At 35.1% G+C, this 22470-nt stretch overlaps 1 protein-coding gene and 1 long non-coding RNA gene across 7 annotated transcripts; one reads left to right on the plus strand and one right to left on the minus strand.

The window, feature by feature from the left end:
- Positions 1-1222: 1222 nt before the first annotated feature.
- LOC113720773 (uncharacterized) lies at positions 1223-7824 on the minus strand. Of its 6 annotated transcripts, none has more exons than XR_011838984.1 (6): positions 7754-7777; positions 7096-7131; positions 6981-7065; positions 5190-5436; positions 2362-2471; positions 1223-1404 (listed from the first exon to the last, which is right to left on the minus strand). It is a non-coding gene; the product is annotated as an uncharacterized lncRNA (long non-coding RNA). The 6 variants fall into 6 exon arrangements; XR_011838957.1 differs by lacking the exon at positions 7754-7777 and adding an exon at positions 7561-7745; XR_011838958.1 differs by having other exon boundaries at positions 6981-7131; positions 7754-7824.
- Positions 7825-18622: 10798 nt separating this feature from the next.
- LOC113720766 (butanoate--CoA ligase AAE1-like) lies at positions 18623-22360 on the plus strand. The gene is made up of 2 exons (XM_072074431.1): positions 18623-18997; positions 20603-22360. Exons 1-2 carry the CDS (start codon positions 18800-18802, stop codon positions 22067-22069), a joined length of 1665 nt encoding a protein of 554 aa, XP_071930532.1. The 5' UTR covers positions 18623-18799; the 3' UTR covers positions 22070-22360.
- The last annotated feature ends 110 nt before the right edge of the window (positions 22361-22470 follow it).

The following is a 22470-nucleotide window of genomic DNA, read 5'->3' on the forward strand; positions in this document are numbered from 1 at the left end:
TGTTAAAATTTTTTTATAAAATGCCAATAATTACATAAGGATTTCTTTCATTTGATTAGAAATTTTTTATTATGATTTTATTGTGGAGGTGGAATTCATTTTCTAGATTTGAGATATTAATATTTTTAAGACCATAGAAGGGTTGTAATAGCAGTTCTAAGTGACATTAATTTGTATTGAAAAGGTATTTGAGCATTGATATTTAATTTTGGGATATGAAATTGGTTGTCAATGGGGTTTGTATGTGTGTGTGTGTTTTTTTAGGTAGTAAGTATTGATACTATACATGTAAATTGGGATCATTTGGACTGCTATTTAGTTTTAAAATTTATAGTTGCATGATTGCTAAAAATTAGGTTTATTGATTTGTGCAAAGTGTTGAAGAAAATAATTGAATATACTATATTTTTCTTAGTTTAAAGGGCAATTTAGGAATTTTGTGAGAAAATCTATATTGTTGGACCTATATTGTTACTAAAAAGTAAAAACAGGGGAGATATATGTAATTTTTAAAACCTAGAGGGAGCTCTCTATAATTTTTAAAAACCTTGGGGAGGTTTATGAAATTATCCCTTTTTTTTTTTTAAATGTCAAGAGTGTATAATATATTTGAAAGTTGATCAAAGTTTTTTGTAAGTTACAAAGATAATTGGGTCTGCCTGGGTTGGTTTTATCTGAATAATTATGTAAAAAAAAAAAAAACCTAACCCCACACGTTTTGATCCCAATCAAATTGATTGATTTATTTTGAGAAGATAAACTTGCAGCTTCTAAAACTCATTTGGAATATAAAACATACAACATGTGGGACCCGTAAAGATCAGCATAATCTTGCATTTACACATCGACCACTTCAGTCCGTTGCGGCGAGGACCAATTACTTATAATATTGCTGAAAAAAAATCGAAATAGTAGTGCTCTGACAAATCCAAAGAGTAGTACTTTATAGTTAAACTAGGAGGGGATCACCGCGCACTACGCGCGGTGTGAGTTTGCAAGGTTAGTGTATCCAGAACTGAGGTTGCAAGGTTAATATACCCAGAGCTCTCACTGGCTGCATTTTCCAATTAAAAATCATTTTTATATAATTTTCTGTATGTGGTTGATAATTGAAGCATTTTGTCGACATTTCAGTTGTGATTAATTTAGGTGTAAACCAAAATAGATAAGAGTTAAAAAATAATAATAATAATAAAGTTGAAGAGTATAATAACACATATAATTGAGGTAGGCTCTCCCAATGCACTATGCATGTCATTAATTGTGAAAAAGAAATAAGTCACAATTTAAGATACATTCATCGAAAAGTGCTCTCTTGCAGCTATATCTAGAGAAATGCCTCTAGTCTTTACTTGATCAGCGTCTCGAGCAGTCAGCCAATTCTGTTGGAACTATGCAATAGTGCTGAAAAATTAAAAAGAACTATCACAAAATTTGATATCTATACTATAGTAAGTGATTCTGGAAGTAAATAATGACTATTTGCTAAAGATAGTACAGAGAAGGGAAAGTATCCAGCATTCATGCCAAAACTTCATTAGCTTCCAAGTTTCCACCATCTAAACATCATTCAAATCCTATCAAAAAAGAATCATATTTGAATTTAACAACCACGACTAGAATGACAATCTAGTTAAACCACTGATAATGCGCCAGCAGTTTTTGCCATGCTTCGTTGCAAAATTTCAAGAAACTACTAAAGTACCAACCAAAAAAATAAAGCCATCAAGAGCACATTCCATACTCCTAAGTTGAGCTATCATTATATTTGAACAAGGACCTCTTGCCACTCAAACTTTTTCTCAAACATTAATCCTCGACGAATAAATAAAGAATCGAAAGCAAATAAACAGCATATCCATTTTGAGCAACCATCATATATTTGAATAATACGTCTTGCCAGCCAATTTTTCCTCAAAACATGAATGGTAGATAAATAAATAAAGAATAGAAAGGCAAAAAATAGCTTATACATTTTGGCCTATAAATCATGGAGATACCTATCATTCATGCCACCTTTTTACCAACACAACATGAATGAAAAATAGAACATCAAGCTAAACCAAAAGGAAAAGTGCAGAAAATTTCAAATAGTGGAAGCTAAAAGTTGAAAATACGTGCATATTATCATTTCATCATTCAAATCAGAGAAACAGAGAAACAGAGAAAGGTGAACTGCATGACAAAAATTCTTTCACTTTTATCTATTTAGCAAAAAATGTGAAACACAAAGAAAAGCGTGCTTTCACTGTGAATTTTGACAATATTATCTATCCCAGATGTAAATAGTCAAGTCCATAAATTGTTAATTAGGCATATAACAAAACAAACTGTTGATAATTTTTAATTCGAGCATGTTACCTCATGTAGTTCACTTTGAACCCATCTCGAGTAAAGTTCATTAATTTCAGTGCTTCTAGAAATTGCCATCACTAATTGTTTAAGCTTCATAGTCGTGTAGCTCAATCAAGCTACAAAAGAAGTAAACCAAACAAATTAGTCGAGTAAAAATAGGTTTAAATGAATGAAACAAATACTATTTCCTGTATGGATGCAGAAATATAAGAGATTTTGAACTACTAACTAAAAAGAAAAAAAGAGAACTATAACTGTGTAGCAATGCAATTCATTTCCTAGTCAGCGGTTCACAATTTAAAGCCATTCATAAACCTTTGGAGGGTGATTAGAGAGGGTGTGCTTTTGATCCAATCAGTCTAAACCAGTTCATTCTAATATTTCATCTACATCCGCGGTTGTACGTATTCCTTGTATTTTATGTGCTTGCAGGTCAATTTTGCTTCTTCCATTACTGGTAGATGCTCAAATCTCGTTAATAGCAGTGCCGGATATTATTGCTCAAGATTTACAAGGCTCTATCCTCACAATAGACCATCGAATGCAGTCCTTTGAAAGTAGCATAACTCCAGCGATGCCCATCCCTATTTCTCCAATAAATAAAGTTTACAAAAAATAAAAAGTAAAATGCTTCATTTATCTAATTCTTCAGAACCCAACCGACCAAAAAAGGAAGAAACCAAATGCAGATACCTAAAAAGGTCTCAGTTAATCCCTTGTCATGACTAAACAGCTATAAAACATGCAATTTAACATTACCAAAAGCCATCATTATGAACATGTTATCTTCCTATTGCCGCAAAGAGAAAAAAAATGAGGAGAAAGAATTTCTACCCAAATAACACTATGTGAGCAACGCGGTGTTTTTCTTTCATGTTTTTGGGTTGTGAAGTAGGAAAAAAGAAAGGCCCCGAATAGATTTTCCAAACTAACCAGTCTTTGTATACTTAAGTAAAAAAGTATTCACTATTTTTTATAAAAAGCAACCATCAAATATCATATTTACTTCTCTATTAAGACGTACAGGCTTGCAAGACCTCTCAAATACTTAAGATTAGTTAGATATTTCATTCTAACTTCATATAGTTTCTGCACTTGAGCATAAAATTTCTAAAAAATTTAAAGCACATTGACAAAAGTCCATTGATAGAGTGCAGTTTAGTCGGTCTTCTCATGTGCTTTTCCTATTTATTTGGACTAAATACTGCACTAATCGGTGGATTTTACTGAGATTTTGTGTTCTATGCGAATTACAGCATTTAGGGGCAAAAGGAGCTGGGAAATTAACTTTTGAAGCCTTCCTGTCAATTAGACGTGGGCACGCCTAAGTATGATGTCCAAAGCCGGATTTGCGGGATTGTTGGCCACGTGCAAACTTCCAAATATTTGGAGATTCCTTCGCGGGTGACAATTCTGGAACAATGCTGACTTAGCCAATTTGCACGTGAAGAGTCATTTGGCAACAAGACTTCAATTGGATTTCAATTGATTTGGTTCCTTCTTTGACTAAACGTGCTGACCCACAAAAGCAGGAAGACTACTGGGTCTCTTTTGGAGACAGCCGCACGAGGACTCTATAAATACAATCCCTTCGCTGGCTTCAGGGGAGCTCTCTCTCTCTCGGCAGAAACAAGTTTTAGTTTAGGCTTTTAGCATAGTTTTAGATTTTCTTTTCTTAGCTCTTTCGCATGGTTGTTCTCCATTAATGGAGGACTAACCTCTTAATTCTAGTCAAGGGGACAACTGAAGACTTGGTTCAACAATTACTGTGAGATCGAAATTATTTTAATCGCTTCCTCATTTATTGGTATTTATGTGTTTCCTGTTTTTAATTGTTTTAGTCCTTATGTATGATTGATTAGTGCGCAATAATTAATTATTCATATAGGCTATTTTGCTAAATGGAGGTAATTGAATCCGTAATTGTTCGTTATCTCTATCTTAGTGGCAACTGGCGTAATTGGATTTATGTCAGGGGAGCATACGATCTAACTTAAACAAACCCTCATAGCGTGTTTGTTAGTTAGGATTGGGCCTTTCTAATTATTAATGCAATCTAAAAATTAAATCCTACGGTCGTACCTAGGGTTGTTTTTGGGTTAGAGAAATAGTTAACGGTCGTACCTTAACTGTCGAGAAAGTAAGGAAAGGTTGGTTGTTTATCGCGTGCATGACAACTATAACTAACCTATTAATAAATGTGGAATTATCTGTGAATCAATGATCAGTGCCTGAACCATTTCTGAAGTGTAACCTTGGCTAGAGTTTCTCTTAATTATTTCTTTTAATCAATTATTTTCTACAGTTAATTTATTTAGTTAGCATTTAATCCAAGAACCCCCCATACTTTGGACTCTAGAAGAAACGAATTATCCCCAGTCCCTGTGGATTCGACCCTACTCACCGCTATATACAAAATCTGTATTTTTCTCGAGTAGGTATTTATTATTGTACAGGTTCGGCACCTGTCACCCATTTGGGTCACTATATAAATTGTGCCAAAGCATCAAGCAATTTCTCTAGCATGATGAAAATAGTATAAAGCAAAAGGAAAAAGCTAAAACTTTGTCACAAGTAAAACATCATATAATGAACGAGCTATAACTGCAAACCAAGGTAGCACACCTGAGAATTTCTGGCATAGCTCTCTAGAGATTTTTTCAAAGGTTAAAACAACCAATAAAAACATTAGAAATTGACATGATCCGAAGATTATTATACAAATGGAAAAAAAAGAATCAGTGATCAAATCTTTAATTAAATTAAGCAGTTATTATGATAATTTAAAGTAAGGCTCGGGTCTATTGGCAAAAGTCAGACAGAGATGAGAGTACCGCCATGGCTGCAGACCCAATTGCATTTCAAGGGGAGAATGAAAGCCAAATGCCATCAGGGTTGCCTCGCCAAGATATGGCAATCAATTTAAAACCTGAAATACATCTAAAGAAACCAAAATTATATCATTATAGCCCAATTGGAAATAAAATAAATTAGTCTATTTATAGCTTTCATTCGCTGTAATACTCCAGCCAGAAAGTTACACCATTTTCCAAAAAAATTACCATCCATCCCTGTAATAACCTAGCAAGAAACAAAAGGAAACACAAAGAAATAGTCAGATCAAAAGGAAAATTAAGACCAAATTGCTCATGAATAGACACATTTATGCAAAAAAAAAAAAAAATGAAAGGATAAACCAATATACACCATTCAAGAAATGTCAAACTGAGAAATTCTTGACAACATTAGTTCAGATTACAAAAAAACTTAAAATTTGAATGGCCCTGCAAATTGTCAAAATCTTAAAACAAAAAAGTGACTATTGAACTCCCTTTGCACCTCTAAATAAGTCTTTAGAATTACTGACATGAAATTGACTTTCTCAAATCTTAGTTATGTTTGTCCTATAGAACCCATCTAAACTTTGGAATTCTAGGTTAAAGAAATGCATCAGAGAATTATTACTGGCCATAAAAATATTAGTATTAACTGCTATACATTCATACTTATATGAAAATTAATCATGAAAAGTGTAAGAGAAAATGGTAGCATAGACATAAAATGATAGGAAATTTCACTGATGAAGAGCTATGCTTTACCTATCTTATTTTGGTTGCCTAGAGTTCAGAGGTTCAAGATCTTCCAAAAAATTCTGAGAAGACTATCTCAAATTGGTACTTTCCATTCATAAGGAAAACATTCACAGAGCAACAAGCTTTAAAAAAGTTATGGAAAAAATGATATTCTGTAAAATGAAAAGAAAAAAGAAAGCCATGACCTCTAGTGGTAATGTCTTTCACAACCCAATAAGTCTATGATTTGGTAAAACTCATTGAGTTCTTTGTATAATACAATAACACCAAAAATTTGAAGTGTTTTTTGCAACATGATCATAGTCTGTACAAAGAAAAAAGGGGAAAAAATCTCAAAGCTGTTTCAAAAATAAATACCGTACATATATGAGACAATTCAAAAGGTATCCACCATTCAAAAATAATGTATTAGCGGCATGCAAATAATGAAGGACCTAAGGCTAAAATTAAAGAACAACCCTATCCAATAGCGACGACCCTTCAATCCAAAAGCCGAAAAAAAGGAAAAATATAGCATTGTTAACTTGAAAATTTTACTATTCCATGAACTGGTTTTAGAATGATTGAATCTTGATTTGTTCACGCCTTTAATGTAGTGATGTATGTTAATAACATAACAAAAAGTACGGAAAAAAAGATAATTTAAGAAAATGGGATCTGAATGCAAACGAATCCTAACATCTTCCTGTTATTTCAGCTGCAAAAAATTAACTATACCTTTTCAACAAATGAAGAAACTAGAAAGACCAACAGATCATATCAAATTTTTTATTGGCTACAAAGATAGACACCATTTTAGGGACCAGTAAATCTACTATAATTTAGACTATTCGCAAAATGTTAACCCCATTAGACGATTAGAAGCCAATCTTAGCTTCTCAGAACCAAATCAATAGGAATTTTATTTAAAAAATTGGAATTTTTGTAAACTAAAATAAATAAATGATGTTCTCGTAAAAGAAAAGGAAAGGCAAGATCTGAAGAGATATTGAAAACAAGTATCTAAATTAGTTGGGCTCTATCATCACTTACAGTGCTATTGGCTGTTTGTCAAAGAAACCCCAAAAACTAAGAAGGCGCCAAATATTTTCTTGTTAAGGATTCAAATACCGAAAACCTGGAAAATTACAACCAAAACTTAATTTACCAAAATAAAAACATGAAATCTACAAACTTTTCCCACCTGCAATCACAAAAAAAAAAGGTAAAGTCAGATCAGATAAGTAAAAGGAGAAAACAACATGAACAGAAAATTTAATGAAAGAAAAATCTCAAAATGTTCAGATTCAATAGCTAAAAGGATTTCAGATTTGTCTCTATCACTTGCTTATCACATGCATAGATAGAAAAATGGTGAAAGGAAGAAGAGGTTTTTGACCAAAAAAAAATAATAAGAGAGAAGAAGAGGAGAGGAAGACGATCAAGCAGATGCAGAAACATCTGAAGGCCTTTTATCTTGCAATGTAAAAAAAAAATAAACAACATTAGTTTGCTCCAAAAGCTACAACTAAACTCCTCATCTCGCTCAAAAAAAGGGAAAAAAATTAAACGGCTAGATTATTTTTGGCAGAGGAAGAAAGAAGCTCGGAGCAAATTATTTTTTTCTTCTCACCAAGACAGATAGAAGATAAGAAGATGAAGATGATGTTGAAAAAAAAAGATGGAAGAATGAAGAGTGAGATGATGATCATGAAGAAGGAAAAGATCAGGGGCGTCTCGGTGATGCTGAAGAGTGAGGGACCATGGACTGAGAGGAAAGGAAAGGACGGTTCAGAATTCTGAAGCATGGAGTAGTCAATTCTTACCAAACCCACATGGGTTTCTTTAGGAAGCAAAGAAAGGAAAAAGAAAATAAAGGTGCGAAAGTGGGTTGAAGGAAAAGGACAATTACTATTATCTCTTTAGTGGGTTGCATGGAAGCAAATACAGTCGGTGGCTCACAAACGCAATTCACAGCCCAATTGCAAGCAGCAGGTCACGTGAACGGCGCATGGAGGACGACAACTTTTCAGCAAATCACCAATTGACATGTCAGCAAAAACACACACCTTCGGACAAGTTCCTAAGCACTTAGTCTACCTTAGGTTGATTAGGTTGATGAAAAGGACGGACCGTGTGTATTTGCCAAAAAAAAAATTGATAAAAAAAAAAGTTAAAAAAGGACGGACCGGTTAAAAGCAGAACTCCAAGCTAACAGAGCTGAGACTGGAAAAATGTGAAGCATTTATCAATTAGTATCATGGACAAAGAGAAACAAGTAACGAAATTTTTTTAAGAAAATCGCAATCCAAACGCAAGTAACGTTTTCTCTACTTCAAATATATGTGTTTTTGAGCTAATTTATAAATCATTTACACATTTTTTTATTTTTTTATTTTGACATCCAAATCGATGGTTTGACAACTAAAAAGATACAACATGTTAAAATTTAAATATAAAATTGTTTGTATTATTTTTAATTCACTGCAAAAGGTATTCTCATGGTTATGAATTATTGCAAGTTATTTTTAAGAGTAGTGTAAGTGATTCATAATTTTAAGTAATTTAACATTTTTTGTCCGAACAAATGACACAAAAATTATTAAAGAGTTTTTTTTTTATGTTGTTACCAACTCTTAGACTTTCATTAAAGAACTACATCAATCAATTTACAAAAGATAAGCAACAATTTTGGTGTGTTATGACAATTAAAAAATCGCAAGAAAGGACAAATTTGGAATGAAATTGTACTCTCTCTCTCTCTCTCTCTCTCTCTCTCTCTCAAAATGAGTTTTTTAATATTATATTTTGAAATGGATTTCAAATGTTACAAAACGCTTAAAACAAGAGAGCCAAATGAGATTTTTTAAAGTTTGAGGGCACGGAGTGAAATTGTCAGGTTTCTGAAATTATCCTTTTTAATTTGCTGATTGCCTGGTTATTGAGAAACTTTTTTTCTTTTTGGTAAGTATTGCGAAACTAGTTGGAATGTTAAAAAAGATTTCTACCTTCGTTCGGAACGATGTCGTCTGGGAATTTTTGTCTCAGTGGATCATTCCACAAGTTGTTGAATAGCCGTGGATTAACATTTCAATGAGCCCACAAGGGACCAATTCAGTGACTTCTAATAGTTCGAGGTATAATTATGCAATTTATTGTTGCTACTCAACTCTAAATTCGTATAACTCTTTTATTTTGTGAAACAAAAGGTCACATAGATATAGTGGGGGAAGGGGGATTTGGAACCCAATGCAACCACATTACTTGAAACCTGTAATAGACACACTGACCTATCTATCAAGAAGCTTTTGAGTGTTTGGAGCATTATAGCATCTATAATAGTTGATATGCGTTGCATCAGGTGCATATCTTCCGGTCTGTATTGCTTAGTGGTCCGCTTCAATTTAAGATGTCACTATGAAATTGCAGGGTTTGGGGTAGCTATGGTTAGCAATAGGTGCCGTTAGTCAGGGGCGGATTTAAGGTGGGGCAAGTGGTGGCTCCTTAAATTCTTATAATACCTGTAGAATTTTGATACAATTTCAAGCCCCAGAGGTTTTTTTTACGAAGGAAGTGAAAGAATTACGTGGTACTCGAAATTGGTTTACGAACTAATATTCTAAAAGGATATATAGACCATAAAGTTCCATTTGAAATAAACTAAAAAAAAGGTTTTTCATTTCAACTTGTTGATGAATATTTTTTTTTTACTTAAAAATTACAAAAACAATAGGTAAAAAATTTTAGTGTTACTTTTACCCCCATTGAAAATTTTTTCTGGCTCCGCCACCGCGGTTAGTGCGATTGTTTTACTTTTTTTTAATGATTTGATGTACATCCACACAACTTTGATGTATTTTAAAACATTTATTTTTTACTATGTTAAAAAGTATTGGTATTGTAAGTTGCATACACTTTTTGATCTTAGTTTTATTGTGCCCATATTATCTCTATCTTTCAATTAGAATTATTGCATTCTAATTGTAGTAGTAATTAAAAATATGAAACATTCAAAATAACTAAATCTCAATAATAATGGTAATTAAAATGAAAAGCTCCCTATTAAAACTATTTAGTGATCCTTACACTTCATCTCCAATCCTTATGTGTGTCAAAGTTTCTTAGCCAAAATAATATCTTATTGAAATAGTGTGACTGGTTGCATTAGCCACAATTTTAAGATTGTAAAAAATATTTGTATCAAAAAATAGATGCTCTTGGAGCAAAAGAGAGATATATAAGAAGCAAAGAGTCCATAATCATTTGGAGAATCTTGACATGAATATCAAAATACAGATGTATAATTATGGGCTTTTTATCGGTATGAAGAAATACTGAAAGAAAATAACAAATAAAAGAATCCAATTATTTCTATCAATTGAATGTCCATTGGCAATTAAATAGACAGTCTAAGATAATTAAGCAATATAAATCATTTACATTCTTTACTAACCTTAATAATACTTAGGAAAAAAATGTAAACAATCCAAATTCAATAATGCACCTCACATTATTCAATTCGAATTCACAAAAGAAAAAATTGAAAAGTTCAGTTAAAAATATAAAGTAGGATAATTAAATGTTCATATGAAGTTGGGCATAAGCACAGCTCATATATTTTATTCTTAAATAATTAATTCATTCTAATTGTACAATTGCATTTTGTTTGTCTTACCAGGGAAAAAATAACATTCAAAATGTTATGGCAAATAGCATTCAAAATGTTGATACAAATTTTTTCATTTTTTAAAGTTGTTGATTTCATTAGAAACTTAACTATGGGTTTTATTTTTAAGTGAAAAAAAGGCGCATCTAGATTGTGGCTAGTAAATGAACTTTCCAAGAGGTAAAAGAAGCGATGAGTTTGGTGAAAATAATTAGAATGACAAAACCTAACAAGCCAATTTATTTACTCTGACACACTTCTGGAAATTGATTTTACGGTTTTAGTCTTTACTTTGCTAATAATTATGAATTTTATTTACTGGGCTCACACTTGACATATATACATGCATTTCCTGTTTAACAACATCTTTTGTACAATATTAAAAAATATTATTATGATTTAATGGTATAAATAGTATGAGTACACATCATAACCATATTAAGAACTGTTTATCAAAATTGAATCCATAAATTACCAAAAAGCTCAAAATAAATTCAAAAATCAATGGATCAAAGAGTTCGTATTTAGATAGTCTTTGTAACAATAATTGATTAAAGAAATAGAAAATAGAAAATATTCTATTATCATGTAAACAATCAAATTTCACAAAAAAAAAAGTTTATATATAAGAGATGTTATATTTAGGTTAATATAATTACATGCAAAGTACGTGAACTATTACTAGCACAATAAAAAGTTATATAAATGTACATCAAATCATGAAATACATCAAAATTATTTAAGTGTACACTAAATCATTAAAAAGGTAAAACAACCGCACCTATTGCTAATTGTAGCTGCCCCATTCCCGAAATTGCTAACCTTATGGAATTGTGCATTTGTGACCAATTTTGGTTTCTCGGTGACCATTTACGCCAAATAGGTCTAATCTTGATATCTGAATTTCAGGTGCTTTTTCAAGTTTGAAAGTATCTTGGAAGCATCTCGGGTGCTAATATCTTGGAAACATTATAGGAGGTAGAGAAAGAAGTTAACTTCTAAATTAAAGAGTCGCACTACTATTTTAAAAGGGTTTGAATTCTTAACCTATTGTCAGAATTACATATTTGTTTATTGCTTTGTGGCCAAATCACCTAAGAGGATTTGGTTTGCACACGATTTTTTTCGATGGGCATTTATTGTTAAAACTATCAGTTAGTATTATGTAAGTGCAGTTGTTCCCGTGTAGGGAATAAAATCATACACAAAATACAATTACATCTCAGCTTTAGTATACAAATTTGTTGACCGTATAGTTTTGCGTAAAGGGAATGCTTCAGGCTTTATCATCCACTTCCTTCTACGTATCAATAAACAACGTAGCAGTTTTTAATGACAGAATGTCAATAGGTTTTGCACCCTAAACAAAAGCGTGTCAAGGTAGTGTAGGAAATACTCTAAGATGATCGTCCAAGTCAAATCACTTTATCTCCTCCTTCTTAGGTCTCAATTATTGTCACAACAAACCAAGCCGCCAACATAAATGCACTTAGTAACCAAGTTTAATCTAACTATTCGCGAGTTTTTTGGTCAAAATTTAAACTCGATTTCAAGCAGATCGAATAGTTTGAGAAGTTCAAACTCTATATGTGAGATTCAAAAGTTCGTTAAGAATAATCGAACTCAATACATGTTCAAGTATAACAATGCATCTTAACTTGTATTCTAATATTTACTATTTGCGCAAAGGGAATGTTTCAGGCTTTATCATCCACTTCCTTCTACATATCAAAAGACAACGTAATAGTTTTTCTGACAGTTTCACTCCCCTCCCCTGTGGTTTCTGAAATTCCACAAACCTCCCCTAAAACTAAATAGGGGATGCCAAAATAGACCCAATTTCAAAATACAAACAATAAAAAATTAGTAGCTGGAGAGAGAAACAAGTGTATTCCACAAATGCCCTCATTATCTTGGGTTAGAGAGCTAATGCAATGTGAAGAAAAATGAGGGAATTTAAGAAGAATGAAACTTGAGGGGGTGTAAGTGAGACCAATCAACAGAGAAACTTACAATGAGGAGTAGTGAACAAATGCAATGCAACGGCTCTTTCTGGCAGCCAGTTCTAACATCTACATGCAACGGCCAACTCCGAAGGCTATTTATCAGAGTAAAATGCAGCAGCCACAGATGCAACAAACAACAACAGACAAATGTTAATCTGTGAGATGCAACTAAAATGCTTGGTGTTGGATGCAACTGAAGTGTTGGGTGTTCCACAAATGTTAATCTGTGAGATGCAACTAAAATGCTTGGTGTTGGATGCAACTGAAGTGCTGGGTGTTCCATCTTGAATTGCAGCAGCAACAAACACACACGCAAATGGCCAGTTCAAGAATTCACCTCCATCATTTACAATTAGAAATAGATAATGTCGATGTAATCGCAAGGCAACCATTAAAATTTCTGAGAGTGAACGGAATCCACACAAGCTGTACTTTTGCTGCACAAATTGCAGATTCTTTGAATGGTATGAAGGTCCAGAAGAGGAAGAGGTGAGCAGCCAAAGAGAACGCAGACATTCATCAATGCAAAGGGAAGAACAAGTCCAGATTGGTAGAGTTGAAGAACAATACTCCATAGTGACAAAGCTAATGCTACTTAACCTTGTATTCTTAGCAATTTATATGTTTATTCAAATTGTGAAGTCAGTTTAATGAAATCAGTTTATTCAAATTGTCACTTTCAGTTTATTCATATGTGCATGCAAGACGTTGTCTATTATGATCTTACTAAGACAACACCATACAATCTGTGCATACAAAAATTGCAGAACCTGTAGAATCCCTGCATATTGCACTTTACTTCAAAGATACAAAATGTATGTCTTTAATGAATTTACACTACTGCTTGGAATTCAAATGTCAAGCAAAAGACCATGTATAGGTACTAAGTCCATAGATGGTATACAAAACCAAAAGTTGCACCAAGCATTTCAGCAAAGTTTCAGCAAAAGTAATAATGACAAAAGTATCTCCAATCGTAAACAGATTCAAAAGAACATCAGTATTCTCTTAGCAACAATATATGACAAGGGAGGCCTAACTATTTAAAACCTCAAGCTATATAGCTGCTGCTGAGATTGTGCGACTCATGATTAGCTGATGTATTGGTGCTCACTGAAGTTTGTAAGTGGGAATTTTTGGTAGAATTGGCGCCAGCAATTGGCATTAATGGCATTGGTTGTGAAGCTGCAAATGAAGTTCCCCTCCTGATGTTAGTTACAGCAGATGTTCCATCTTTCTTTGAGGGCCTTCCTCTCTGAAATGATGTAGGACAAGTGCATAGGGTGAGCAACTCAGAAATGAAAAAAAATGACCAAAAAGCAACTGGATGTACCTTTCTCTTAGCAGCATCCATAGTTGTCTGTACATCAGCTTGAATATTAGCTGCACCAGGTTCAGTTGATGGGCTTGGATTGCTGCTTTGACTGGAAATCACAACAGGCACACTACCCTCTATGTGATCCTGCATTAGGAAAATCTTCTCATAATATAGTTAACAGTTGTTAATTTGATAGTAAACAATTTCAGCACTCACTAAACATATAATGAAGTAACGTTTACCCAGAGAACAGCTCCTGACAAGCCTGTGTTTGCAATTCCCCTGCCAGGCCTTGCTCTTCTCTCAGGAATCTGTACATTAAGTTGTATGTCATGATCTTAAGTATGGTGAACAAAGTAACATGATCAATATTAGAAATCAGTTATGAACCTGCTGATTTGTTTGCGAGGTAGAGTTATTTCCTCTCACAGGTGCTCTTTGGCATGTTATCTTATTACGGCCAAATGCATTGCAGTTCTTACATCTCAGAGTAGTAGACCTCTTTGTCTGAGATGAAGCTGGTTCATCAGGTCCTCGCCTTCTATTCACTCTTGGTCTACCTGGAGCTCTCCTCAGGGGTGGTGGTAGGATAATTGCTGGAGTGACATCAGGTAATGGAGGCCATCGTTTCTCATGAGGAATTGGGTGAATTATGCCACTATATGCCTTAATCCACATTTCTGTTGAGAAGCAACCATCACAGTAAGCCTCTACTTTTTGTCTTCTATATATAATGCCTAGTGCAGCATGCTTGCAAGGTAGTCCTGACAGTTGAAAATCACCACAATCACACGTCTTTTGGGTCAAATTGACAATGTATTCTCTGTCCACATCACCAACTTCAAATATCTCCTCACTTGCCATTTGCAGTGAGCATCTCCTAGACAGTCCAACAATTTCCTTCAGCTTTTTAGTGATTTTTGGAGTGATGTTAGAGCTCCATGTGCAGGCCTTGTGATATCTTTTATGCAGCTTTTTCATGAGCTTTTTCCTTAAACCATCAGCAAGAGTCAGTATTGGTTTAGCTCTTAAATCTCCCACCCATGCATTGAAAGATTCAGTAAAATTGTTTGTGACATGGTCACACTTTATCTCAGTTGAGTATGCGTGCCTAGCCCAAGTTGCTGGTGGAATCTTTGATAAGTATCTCCATGCTTCTACATTCATGTCTTTAATGAAGGCCATTGCTTCATTGAAGCCTAACGCATCATAGCTCTTAGCAGCTTTCCAGAACAAACTGTTCAGTAATACTCCAGGAAATTGAAGCCTAAAGTTGCTGCAAATGTGTTTGCAACAATGCCTTCCAGTAGTTAATGGAATTTGCTCCTCATAAGCAAGATTCAATCCCTACAGCAATTGAGTTAAAACCATTCAAATAATAGGCATAGCTGGACATATAGAATGAGACATTTGCCATGATAGTAAAGTAAACAAGGTCTATACCTTTTGTCTATCACTCATGAATGTTAAAGGAACACTGTTATGAAATTGTCCAAAGAATTCCTGGAAAAAGTAGAAGAACCAGCTCCAGGTTTCTTTGTTTTCAGATTCAACCACAGCAAATGCAATAGGAAAAATTGAGTTATTTGCATCCAATGCCACAGCAGTAAGTAATACTCCACCAAAATTGCCTTTCAAATGACAACCATCAAAACCAATAAAAGGTCTACAACCAGTTAAGAAACCATCTTTCTGACCTTTGAAACTTATAAACAATCTCAAGAATCTTGGTTCGACAAGTAAATTGGGTCTGTCATAATGAACTTTGCATAAGCTACCAGGATTGCTCTGCCTTAGAAGAACAGCATATTTTGGTATCTTACTATATGAAGCTGCATGTGTACCCTCAATTTCTTCCCTGGCCTTTTCTCTTGCCCTGTATACTTGTTGTTTGCTAGGATGAACACCATATTTTAGCATCTCAGCTTCAATCCCCTTTCTGGAAATGTCTGGATGATCTCTCATCACAGCAACAAGTTTCTTTGTCATCCAATCAGAGGTGGCCTCTCGATTCTTGCTGTCCATCACACAAGTGTGTTCTGGTGTGTATGACTTTATCATATACGTCACTGAATCTGCTAAAGGTGAGGCATGAATTCTCCACTTGCATCCATCAACACCACACTTGGCTGTACATCTGCTTTTTTCATTCTTCAATCTTTGTAGGGGAAAACCTTTTTGGATCACAAAATCCTTTAATGCTGCTCTAAAAGCATCAACATTTGTGAAAAGCTGTCCCTTCTTAAACTCTATGTCTTCTTTTCGGTTGTAAGTCCACATCTTGCCTCTTAAGGCTTCTCTCATGGGATCTATTTCATGTTCAGATTCAGAATCAGGTACAATATCCTCATTTTCCTTGTCATCAAAGTCAGAAAAATCATCATCACTACTGTCACTTTGGGATACAGACCAATGCTCATCACCTAAATTATCCTCATTGTTACTGTCCCAACCTTGATTCCATGAGTCATCAGAAGTAGAATCACTAATGTACTCCTCAGTCTCACAATTTAATTCATGAACTTCGATATTCTTGCCTCTACTAGTTTTTTCAGTTCTTAAATTCTCATGCTCATTTACTACATTTCTGTTTAGGAAGCTGTCACTCTGTTCTGCAGGGATGATATCCATCTCCAACACTTGTATATTAATGACTACATGAGATTGATGCACCTTGAACATTTTAGCAACAGATTGGTCATCATTCACATCTAAGTACTCAGCTGTACCAGGTATTTCGCATCTCATGTGCACCAGTAGATTGACATTTCCAGACATTTCTTGCAATGGCTTCTCAGCAACATCATTTAGTAAGTCAGAATACATGTAACTCTTGGGATTTACCTTAGCCACTCTTACTTTTCTTCCCATACAATGGACCACAATATCATGAACATCAGTGTTAACCATCCTATAATAGACAATCATAGCCTACTGAAGTTATTGAAGTTACAGAAAATATTAGTTACAAAATTAACCATCTTGCAACATTGGTTGCTGAAGTTACAGAGAAAGCATAAGCTACTAAGGTTTGGCATCTAACTATATCAAACAATCCAAGTCAGACGAGAAATATAGAAGCAATCAAGCATCAACTGGTAGAGGCTTAGCAAACCAAGTCACGTGACAAACCAGAAAATCATAAGCAAACATGTATCAAGTTTATACGAACAACAACCAAATCAGAAGTAAGCTACCAAGGAATATTGAAACAGTCTCTGAAATCTTAAACGCTTACCTGGTAACGCAGTTGGTTTGCCAGAAAGAGACTCTTCTTCAGCAAATGTTAGAATCAACAAGTTTGTTTGCCAACCATCAACCTCAATTGCTATAACACAAACAATGGCGGGAACAGACCAAGTTTCTTGCTTCTATATGCACCGTGCCTTTCAAGCTGTTATGTCAATCAGATCAAGAGCATGGCGCCTAAGTTTGGCGCCATTTCACAACGGTCCCTTTTCTATTTTCGTTTTTAGGACTCTAATTTATGGTTAATTACATTAATTGTGTTTATAACTAACTTAACTAATAGCTTTCAGATAATCACAAAATATTAACAAAATTGTAAGGGTATTTAAGTCTTTTGGACACAAATGATGTAAGAAATGGGACCTCACCATCTGACAGGGGAGGTTTGTGGAATTTCAGAAACCACAGGGGAGGGGAGTGAAACTGTCAGAAACCTCAGGGGAGGTTTCTGAAATTATCCCTAGTTTTTAATGCCAGAATGTCAATAGGTTTTTCAGCCTGAACAAAATTGTGCCACGGTAGTGTAGGAAATACTAAAAGATGATCATCCTAGTCCAATCACTTTACAACCGCCAGACTTTGGGCTGGTAGCTACCCACCAGTCATTTAAGGTTTAGTAGGTGGTTTCTCAAAAAAAATCTAGATGGGTGCATAGGGTGCACTACGCATCCATCTATTTCGATAGTAGTTCAGTTTCCATCAGCCCTTCTAGATTCAGTTGGGTCTCTTTTTTAGATTAGGATAGTGTAGGATTGACGATTGATAAAAAAAAAAAGAAGAAGAAGTCCAATCACTTTATCTCTTCTTCCTTGGATCTAAATTATACTCACAACAAAACAAACCGGTAACATAAATGCACCTACATAACCAAGTTTAATCCAGCTATTCGCAAGTTTTTTGGTCAAAATTTAAACTCAAATCCATGAAGTTCGAATAGCTTGAGAAGTTAAAACTCTATATATGAGATTCACAAACTCATTAAGAATAATTGAAATAAATACATGTTCAAGGATAACAATTAATACATCTTAACTTTTATTCTAATATTTACTGTCATGTAAAACACCTATCTTATTTTTTTTATTTATAAGTGTATAAAGTATCACTTCATATTATTTAAATCCGATTGAACTCGATTTGTTAAAATTCAAGTCTCGAGTTCAAGTTTTAAAAGTTTGATTGACGAGTTCAAACTCAAACATTTTAAATTAACTCGAATCGAGTTTAACTAGTACACTGTTCAAACACGACTCTTCTGGTGATTTGGTCCTTGTCAGTGCACCATCACTATCGCTGCCTGTCCGCGGGAGCAAAATCGAAATGATTGATAGGCAGAGACCCGCACGCAATCTCACCAATACGCCAAAAACGCAGATAAAACAAGAAATGATTCATGTGATGTTAAATAAAAAGCAAATAAATCTGCTAACAAAGAATAGAGCTGAGTGAACAAAGGCCTCATTCGGTAAATTCACACCCCATGCAAGGAAGGGTCCGTTTATTTATAGCATACTTGAACGATCCTGTACAATCCATCGTCCAAGTTTCAACCGGAAACAACCTCTCTTATCTTCTTTCCTGTTGGTAGTAGAAGCGCTCTTTTGGATTTTCAGATAAAAGGATAGAATCATCAATGGAGGGTACTGTCAAATGCTCAGCAAATTATGTACCTCTGACGCCCATAAGTTTCTTGGAGCGTTCGGCAATTGTATACAGAGACAGAATTTCAGTAGTGTATGGCGATTTAAAGTTCACTTGGGCAGAAACTCGTGATAGATGCGCCAGGCTCGCTTCTGCTCTTCACTCCCTCGGAATCTCCCGTCATGATGCTGTAAGTTCCCATTTAATCCTTGGATTTTCTGGGCTTTCTTTGTTATTCACAATTTACCTGCATTTTCTTCTTGTCCAGTTCGTTTTGTTTTCTTTAATTGCTGTGCTTCAATTTGTTCTGCAATTAAAAGTCCTTCAATTTGTTCTGTTGTTCGTTAATTATCACGATTGAATCTTTTTTTATTGGGATTGTAATTTTCTTCCTTGATTTAGCATCTTTTATGCGTTAAATTTGTAATTTTTAATTTGCTGATTGCTTGGTTGTTGGGAACTAGTTGGAATGTTAAAAATGATTTCTGCCTTTGTTTGGAATGATATCTTCTGGGTATTTTTTGTCTCTATCAATCATTGCACGGGTTGTTGAACAGACATGCATTGACATCATTACTATAGATTGATTCCATTTCAATGAGCCCACAAGGGACCAACTGCCCCTTATATATATATTTTCGGTGGGTCATTTTCATGCCTCAATTCAGTGACTTTGTGGTAGTCGGAGGTTTAATTATGCAATTTATTGCTGTTACCCAACTCTAAATTCTTTCAACCTTTTTCTTTTTTATTTTGTTAAAAAAAAAAAAAAAGAAAGGTCGCATGGATATGGTGGGGGAAGGGGAATTTGGCACCTAATGGAACCAGATTACTTGAAACCTGTAAAAGACATGCTAACCTATCAAGAAGCTTTTGAGTGTCTGGAGCATTATAGTAAAGATATCACTATGAAATTGCTAACTTATGGAATTGTGCATTTGAGGGTCAATTTTGGTTTCTCAGCAGCCATTTACGACAGAGTTTGTGGAACACTACTTTCCTAGCAAGTACGCTACAAAAATGTTGACCTTTTGTATTTGAATAGGTCTAATCTTGATATCTGAATTTCAGGTGCTTTTTCAAGTTTGAATGTAGCTTCAAGCATCTCTGGTGCTAATATCTGTGTGCTTTAACCATTGGAATGTTTTGGCAAAGTTCTTTGAATCCTGCAGTCTAGCTATGTCTTGCTGTTCAGTTATGGTACAATGATGAGGTTCCTTTCTTGATAAGCATACCAGAAATTCCATCTGCTGGTTAATGATACTTCTGATAGAGGACTTGATGGGCTGGAAGTAATACTTCTGCTGGCTGAAAATATTTCTGCTGGTTTGTGATGAGGCTAAAAGTAAACGTTTTGATATAGAACATTGAGTGCCTAGAAGATCTTCTAAATCAAGTCTTGTCACATGCTTAAATTTGAAAGTAAGGTTGAGTTTCCTAAGATATAGGTACACTGAATTAGCTAGACCTGAGGGCTTGAGCTTTATGAAAAGTTTGAAACTTTGAATCCAACTTGTCCATGGCCTATTGAATGGACTCCTCCACATTTCTCCCTAAAATATTGTCAAGTTATATACAGAGCACACTAGAACTCGTCAAGTATAGCTGAAAACATGAACCACCTCAGAACCTTAAAACTTTTCTTTCCTTTCATAGATTTCCCTGTATTTCATGGATTACAAGTCAAACAGTTTGCGTGCATATGCAACAGAAGACTGTGTTCTCTTGTCTAAACCACCTGATGTGATGTGTCTCTTCTGATACCTTGTATTTAAGCTTTTGATTACATGTGTAGGTCGCTGTCCTGGCCCCAAATATTCCTGCAATCTACGAGCTGCACTTTGGAGTTCCAATGGCAGGAGCAGTTCTCTGTACTCTCAATATACGTCATGATTCAGCAATGGTGTCGACATTGCTAAAACACTCCGGTGCAAAAGTCATTTTTGTTGATTATCAGTTACTTCATACTGCAAAAGGGGCATTAGGAATTCTACTAAAGACAAGCAGCAAGACGCCTAAATTAGTTGTGATTCCCGACCAAGCTAGCTCATCTTCCAGGGTTAGTGACATGTATTTCAATAATGACAATTTAGAGTACGAATCTTTCTTGGCATCAGGAAGACCAGACTTTGAGGTTATAAGGCCACATGATGAGTGGGATCCTATTGCTTTGAATTACACTTCAGGTACAACATCAAGCCCCAAAGGTGTTGTCTACAGTCACAGAGGAGCCTACCTCAATTCTCTGGCTGCTGCTCTTTTAAACGAAATGCCATCCATGCCTGTTTATTTGTGGACTGTTCCGATGTTCCATTGCAATGGCTGGTGCCTTACTTGGGCCGTTGCAGCACAGGGTGGCACAAATATTTGTCTGAGAAATGTAACTGCAAAAGGGATTTTTGAGTGCATAGCTAAGCACCAAGTGAGCCACATGGGTGGTGCACCTACAGTATTAAATATGATAATTAATGCACCGTCTGTTGATCGGAGACTGCTTCCAGGAAAAGTGATAGCGATGACAGGCGCTGCCCCCCCTCCTCCTCATGTACTTTTTAAGATGGAGGAGCTGGGATTCAATGTTACTCATTCCTATGGCTTGACCGAAACATATGGTCCTGGAACAGTTTGCACTTGGAAACCTGAGTGGAATTCACTACCACCTCATGCACAAGCCAAGGTCAAGGCTCGTCAAGGGTTGCACCACCTTGGCATCGAAGAACTCGATATCAAAGATCCAGAAACAATGCAAAGCGTACCACCGGACACAAAAACAAGGGGTGAGGTGATGTTCAGAGGCAACACCGTCATGAATGGATACTTTAAGGATAGTAAAGCAACAGCTGATGCTTTTAAAGGTGGATGGTTTCGAAGTGGGGACGTGGGGGTGAGACACCCTGATGGATACATAGAATTAAAAGATCGATCCAAAGACATTATCATCTCAGGAGGGGAGAATATTAGCTCGATTGAGGTGGAATCAGTGATTTATAGCCATCCAGCAGTTCTGGAAGCTGCAGTTGTTGGAAGACCAGATGATTATTGGGGTGAAACACCTTGTGCATTTGTCAAATTGAAGGATGATTGTAATGCAAATGCAGATGAAATTATCAAGTATTGCCGTGATCATTTGCCACATTATATGGCTCCACGAACTGTTGTTTTTGGGGAATTGCCAAAAACTTCTACAGGAAAAATACAAAAATTTGTTCTCCGCCAGAAGGCCAAAGACATGGGAAGTCTTTCAAGGACCAGCAGATTATAGCATTTCCGTTGTCTGCAAACTAACAATGTAAACTTCCACCACCTGGTTCTGTTGTTAAGACTGTTGTCACATCACAATTGATCCCTCACCAAGAACTTGATCCTGTTGGCTTTTTGGAGTGAAGGTGGAATATTGAGGATTTGATCCGGTACAAGGAAGTGAAAGGCATTTAATATCTTCTTAATTTGTTCCAAGGCGAGATTATAATGAGTTAAATGTCAAGACTTGAGTTGTATTTGATCAACCATATAATGTGCTTTAGTTTAATATGAGATTAGCATTCCACTTCAATCAGAGGAGAAATTTACGACTGTATTAAGGCAAACTTGTCTAACATAGTTTTGATGCAAGCTTGGGACATATTAAAGGATTAAATTCGTCAATCAGTCTGAATGAACAAA

This window comes from Coffea arabica, chromosome 1c (assembly GCF_036785885.1).
Source record: "Coffea arabica cultivar ET-39 chromosome 1c, Coffea Arabica ET-39 HiFi, whole genome shotgun sequence".
Lineage (NCBI taxonomy): Eukaryota > Viridiplantae > Streptophyta > Magnoliopsida > Gentianales > Rubiaceae > Coffea > Coffea arabica.